At 47.2% G+C, this 6,000-nt stretch overlaps 1 protein-coding gene across 6 annotated transcripts in view; it reads left to right on the top strand.

The window, feature by feature from the left end:
• MASP1 (mannan-binding lectin serine peptidase 1 (C4/C2 activating component of Ra-reactive factor)) overlaps positions 1-6,000 on the top strand; it is a 69,250-nt gene that overhangs the window by 40,970 nt on the left and 22,280 nt on the right. For 5 of the 6 annotated variants that reach the window (XM_010853917.1, XM_010853916.1, XM_010853914.1 and 2 more), the window contains exon 9: positions 5,112-5,249. In XM_010853917.1, coding sequence (XP_010852219.1) covers positions 5,112-5,249 — 138 coding nt within the window. Of the gene's footprint in view, positions 1-1,351; positions 2,067-5,111; positions 5,250-6,000 lie in introns of those variants that run through there. The other variant, XM_010853918.1, reaches the window with a different exon arrangement.

Below are 6,000 nucleotides of genomic sequence, written 5' to 3'. Positions count from 1 at the left end.
CAAGGTCAGACGGTAAAGAACTCAAATGCCAGCAGACATGTGTGCCACCTCCTCCAGCAGGTGGCTCCTGTGTGGTGCTGTGACTGAGGCCTTTGTGAAGCACTCTGCAGAACAAGGCAAGGGAGCGTTCTGAAGGAATCGGAGGACAAGGGGTAGAAAGGACAGGATATTGCTTTGGAGACAAGAAGTTCTAGATTCCAATCCAGACTCCACCAGTTCAACATCCCTGAACCATTGGCTCGTCCTCATTTGGCCTCAGTTTCCAGCATTGTTGATTGTTCTGAGGACTAATTGAGATTCGGGCTCAATCCCTGGGTTAGGAAGTTCTCCTGGAGGAGGAAATGGCAACCCACTCCGGTATTCTTGCCTGGAAATTCCATGGGAAAGGGGAGCCTGGCAGGCAACAGTCCATGGGGTCAAAAGGAGTCGGACATGACTGAGCACAACTGAGTTAATGTACACATCATACCTAAGGTGCACCAGGAATAAGTGAAAACTCAGTAGAAGCTTGTTCATCTCCCCCATCCAACGCCCTTTATAAGAAGAGGTTTTGGTCTCTCTTTCATGCTTTTGGAAATTTGGGTAATAATTTTTCTTCCCTAATGAGACACATACTTTTTATGGTAACAGAAGTGTTGACAGAGCAGGGCAACTCATGTGTTTGATGGTACTTTTATGTGACATATTAATATACAAAAGTATCAGGAAAAGAGGAATTTTTTCCTTCCTAATATGGCCTGGTTCTCCCACATACCAGTTCTCAGACACACCGGCATCTCTGCTTGTTCACTGAGTAGGTATTTATTGAGCACTTTTGTTCCAGGCATGTGCTGGGTCCTAGGAGAGATGCAAAGGCAAAAAAGACTGAGAAGTTGAGAGTCCCCAGGGAAAGGGGTTGAGACAGACAGGAAGTGTACATGTGCAGTGAAGAAACTTGCATGGGAACAGGAAGTGGGAATTATGGGTTGTGGTCCTGGCCCTGCCTCCACCTGCTGTGGTGACTCCAAACAAGTCTTGGTCTGCTCTGATGCCATCTGTCAAATAAGGGTTTGGAACAGATGAATGCAAAGCTTGCTCAGGGAGCAGAATGTTACCATTGCCGCGAGCCAGGACTTATGACTGTGCGAGTTCTCAGAATGGTACACATCCCACAATCCCAAGCTGTCCTTCACGCTGACTACCTGCACTGTGCATTCTTAATCAATTCTGGTGGAGCAATTTCTGTATTTCCTGCATAAACTGTGTCTGCTTTGCTTGCTAATTTTTCTTTCTCTTCTTTTTCTCTCTCCCTTCTCTCCGCTTCCTTTCTCTGCACCTCCTAACCCCTCTTTGATCTTCATCATGGTGGCAGAAATGGAAATGGATGTGGAAAGCGAACCTGAGTCAGAGCAAGTGGCAGAGTGAATGCTGGGACCCCACACTGTGCAGACATCCAGGAATGGACCACTCACAAGACCCTGGGTCCCAGGGGTCCTCCATCCCTCCCTATCTTCCCAACACTCCATTTCCCATTTCAGTGCGGGTTAGAATGGATGCTGAACAAGGCAACTCAGGCCCAAGCAGTTGAAACTGCCTAGTGTGTGAGAACAACTCTCCTTCTGAGGGTTCACCCATCATTTAAACATTGTGCTGGAAAATAATGAAAAGACAATGGGGGATTTCTTTTTTAGCACTTCTATGTGGACTATACTCTTCTGAAAGGAAAAAATGGCTTTGATTCTAGAGACACTTGATTTAATTTATATTCAAAAGCTTAGGAGGACCAGGTCAAAGTGAGCCCTGATTTCTACTCCACACCTCAAGGTTAAATGGGCCAGAGTCACTTTGTGACTTTAATATTTGTACCTGTTGCTACTTTCTTAACAACCCTGAGTAGGTGAAGTTAACAATAACTCATATAGTGTGGGTTTTTAGGAAACCTAGATCTAGTCTCATGCCCAAAAGTTTCTCTTCCACCTGTACCTAAAATGGGGCTAAAATCCCATCACCAGGAGATCTTTCCTCTGGGGCTTACAAAGTTTGCATTTCTGAAAATTTCCTAATTAAAGTTTTTCAAAAGATAGGCATCAGACTTGAAAACAGCAGTGTTCAGCTTTGGAGTCATGGGACATCACTGGGTTATGAACAATGATGAAGAAGGGGCTGCAGAGGTTGGGAGTCTCTGCTTCAGCCTGAACAAAATCTAGGTAGACATATCAAAGAACCCTTGCATTACACCGTGACTGCTTATTAGTTTATTCCCTGATTGAATGGCCTCTTGATGAGGGCAGAATCCTGCAAAGTTGGCCAAAGAATGGTCCAGAGACTGAAGTGCCATTCTAGGTCAAGGGTGCCCCTGAGAGAGGAGCTGGGGCAATCACTAAAAATAATCATCAGTTGAATCAATATTTTTAACAGCACAAAGGATAACAGGCCTTGCACTCAGTGTGATAGAGGGGATCATCATTTAGGCAGAAGATGTGATATGAACCCAAATAATTACAATACCAGGAAACAAAAGATACATGCATCAGAGGGTGAAGAATAAAGGGCCATGCAAAGAAAAATGTGGAAGCATCTGTACCCAATTAAAAGAATGAGAAAATACTTTCAAGAAGCAGCAATATTTGATCAAGGTCGAAGCGTGGGCAGAGCATGAACCACAGGGTTTCCCCGAGTGGGAAAGCAGCAGCACAGTGAGGGGTCCTTGACACTGGAGCACAAGGGCACCACAGGAGGGATGCCCAGAAGATGGGGCTGGGGGCTGGGTGGGCTGGGCTGGGCATTTCCGGATCTTGAGGGCCAGGTGAGTCAATTGTGTGTGGTTGCCTAGGACTCCCCTAGACTCTGTCAAAGCATCTTCAGGATGGCGGATCAAGAAAAACATGTCTGAAGGGAAATAAACGACAGCAAGAGTGAGAGTGAAGACAGGGTCTGGGTAGCAGAGCCCCATGCAGAGATGCGGGAGAAAGGGGGGCCGAGGGAATGGAGGGAGGAAGCGTATTTTGATTCCAGAGTGCGGAAGTGACCAGGTGCACTTTAGAGAAGACGTCAAGACCCTTCCTCAAGCAAAGAAGATAGACTGAGGAGACAGGGCCTGATCTACCATCTTGGATTGTGTCAGGCAGAGCTCAAAGGGTTTTGCTAAGGGAAGTTGTCTCCATGTCCCACAGAGACACAGTAATTTGCCTACTACTGTAGACCTGGAGAGAAGGTGCACCTCTTCCCCACTCACTATATCCAAGCTGCAGTGATCCTCTGTTTTCCACTATTTGTCACACCCTCTGTGTGGCTGTAAGAGCAGCTTCATCAGTGGGCCAAGTGACTTCTCTGGAGGGAAGTGAAAGCAGACCCTCAGTCCAGACAATTTCTGCTAGTGCTGGACACGTACAGGCTCTCAGGGGCTTGAACACCTAGCCCTGGAACTGCTCCACCTAATACTAGATACTAGGTTTTGAGGATAATTTGGGCAAAATAAACTGCTAGACCTAAGTTAAGGGAGACAAGGCTCATACAAAGATCCAGACACTAATCAATGATATTTCCTAAAAAAAAGGAAGAAAAAGCTGCTTTGAGACTCATCAGGAAAATACATGTAAAATTGTTTACAGTTTTAGATAGTAAATATTATTCCCTCTTGCTATCGTAGTGCTGACCCTTACACACTTTCCCCGCCCCTGCCCAGAGTAGAAGGGTGTCTCTACTTTTGGGCGATCAAAACAAATGGGAGTGATTCATCCAGGGGGATTGGAGGCCAGGAAACACCACTAACCAGTTTTCTGGGTGTGTTTGCCTTTCTTGTGGATAGGAGGTACCTACCTGCATTTACTTCCATCCTTCATCCCTCTCCTCCATGCTGGAGGCTCTTAAGATCACCTATGTTTTAAGCTAGATAACACTCTATTCAGTAAAAAAGATAAATTTGGAATTCTAATATTAAAAAATCACAATTTCTGAGTAGCATCTCACAGGTAAATTGTCCCTGTTTCTGTTTTCCAAGCAAATTCAGGAGGAAGGAAACTGGCTTTAGAATGTGATCCTCTGACATCAGACAGCTAATGTCTAGCCTTACCCAGAATATTGATTATAGGCCATTTTCACTAGAAAACAGATTCTAATAACTGTCAGTCTGGTTTACTTATAAAAAGCATTGAGTTTAAGATCAGGTCTAGTTCTCTGACTAATTCACTGTGTGACCTTAGACCAATCAAGGCTCCTCTCTGGCTCATCTGTAAGTAAAGATGATGTTCTAGATTGCCTAACTTCAGATTCCATTCCCCCTGGGAAGTTCTGAGCTCCCTGGGATTCTTCAGTTCTGACAGAGGCTGTTTGGTCTAAGATTATGATTTCCTTAGAATGGAGCATCACCCCCTAACAAGGCCCTTGAAGAGATATTGACAAACTGGCTCCTCAGATATTGCTCCTGGCTCCTGGCAGACTCGTGCTGGCAACTCCCAAGACTTGCCTGGACTGGCAAGCTCTCCTAAGACCACCTCTGAGGAGCAGGTATCTTTGGTCTTGTCCTTCAGCCAGCCCCCAGGAGCAGCCACCCACAACCAGAGAAAATGTGCAGGTGAAGATGAGTTTGGTTCGCCCTAGCCGCCCCCATCCTGCCTTCTGTGCCTGCGGGGAGCCAGCAGGGTGGGGCTGTGCAGGCATGCAGGAGCTGAGTTTTTGTTTGTTTTTGTTTTTTCTTAAATGCCAAGCTTCAAAGTGAACACAGTAACTGCTCTTACTCAGCATGTGGTTGGGGCTGGAAGAAGTGAAGGTTCTTTAGTTTATATGAGCCAGAATTTTCTCACTGAGCCACGGGTTTCATATTTGGACAGAAGAGGATAAGAGGATTGCACAATAGAACTGGAAGTCAAGGAGAGGGCCCTGGTGGGGAAAAGTCTAGGATCTGCTTGAATCTCAGCAGACCAGCCCCTGCCCTGAAATTGACACCAGGCCAGGTGAGCTGACCACCCAGCAAGACTATCACAGATGGGAGAGACCCCAAATGCAAGGCTGTAACATTGCTCTCTGGAGCTGTGTGCAGTGGACAACCTGCACTTCGTATGGGACAGACCCACCACGTGGCCCCAAGAAGAAGGGGCAAGGCCATCTGAGGGCTCTGCTCTCTTCCCTCTCAGTTGCGGACTGTGGAGCTCCGGCAGAGCTGGAAAATGGAGTGGTCACCTTCTCCACCAGGAACAACCTCACCACATACAAGTCTGAGATCAGATATTCCTGCCAGAGGCCCTACTACAAGATGCTACACAATACCACAGGTGAGCCCTGCATCCTTACCCAGCCCACTCCCTCCTCATACTTTGGGCTCAGGGTTAGGCTGGGGGCTAACACAGCCAGTCTGCTGGCCATCGCTTGAGAGGAACTGGGAGGAGAAACCCTTGGAGACGTACCTCACCTCTCCCTGCCTCAGGCCTGCACCCTGAGAGTTAAGCTTCATGACACCCCAGCAGCATGACATACTGCTAGGACCTATATGACATACCCACACAGACACACTCACAGCCCCCCGCAAAAAAGGAACCCTCAAAAAGATGTGAAGGCCAATCAGTTCTGCCTCCACCACAGACAAGAACCAAGAAAATGCTCCAAATTTCCCAGAGCCTCCAAGTCCTCTCTTTCGAAGAGGAGTAGTGGCAGAGCTCACAGAGCTAGTGTAAGCCTCATGGGATGGTGGGCACGACTGTGGTTTATGAAAGCGTTTATTAAGTGGGGAAGCAGGGGCAGGGCAAGTGCGCCACCAGGGCTGTGTGACTAATGATGAGAAGTGTCCTCCAGGGTCTGGGCGGGGCCCCCACAGGCAGGAGTCAGATTGCTCAGAGACACCATACTGAAGAGCATGCCATTTATTTTGGGGGCCAATAGGGAGCTATTGTGATTTTGAGCAGAGACAGGACGAAATCAGATTCCCATTTTAGAAAGATGCTTCAAGTTGCAGACCAGACTGGCTCAGAAAGAACAGCATCAGAAAGACTCTTTGGAAGACTTGCAGTGATTCACAGCGGAGGAATT

The sequence above is a fragment of the Bison bison genome, unplaced genomic scaffold, assembly GCF_000754665.1.
Source record: "Bison bison bison isolate TAMUID 2011002044 unplaced genomic scaffold, Bison_UMD1.0 scf7180017864333, whole genome shotgun sequence".
Classification (NCBI taxonomy): Eukaryota; Metazoa; Chordata; class Mammalia; order Artiodactyla; family Bovidae; genus Bison; species Bison bison.
Note: the sequence above shows the minus strand (reverse complement) of the source record. Positions and strands in the feature narration are given on the sequence as shown.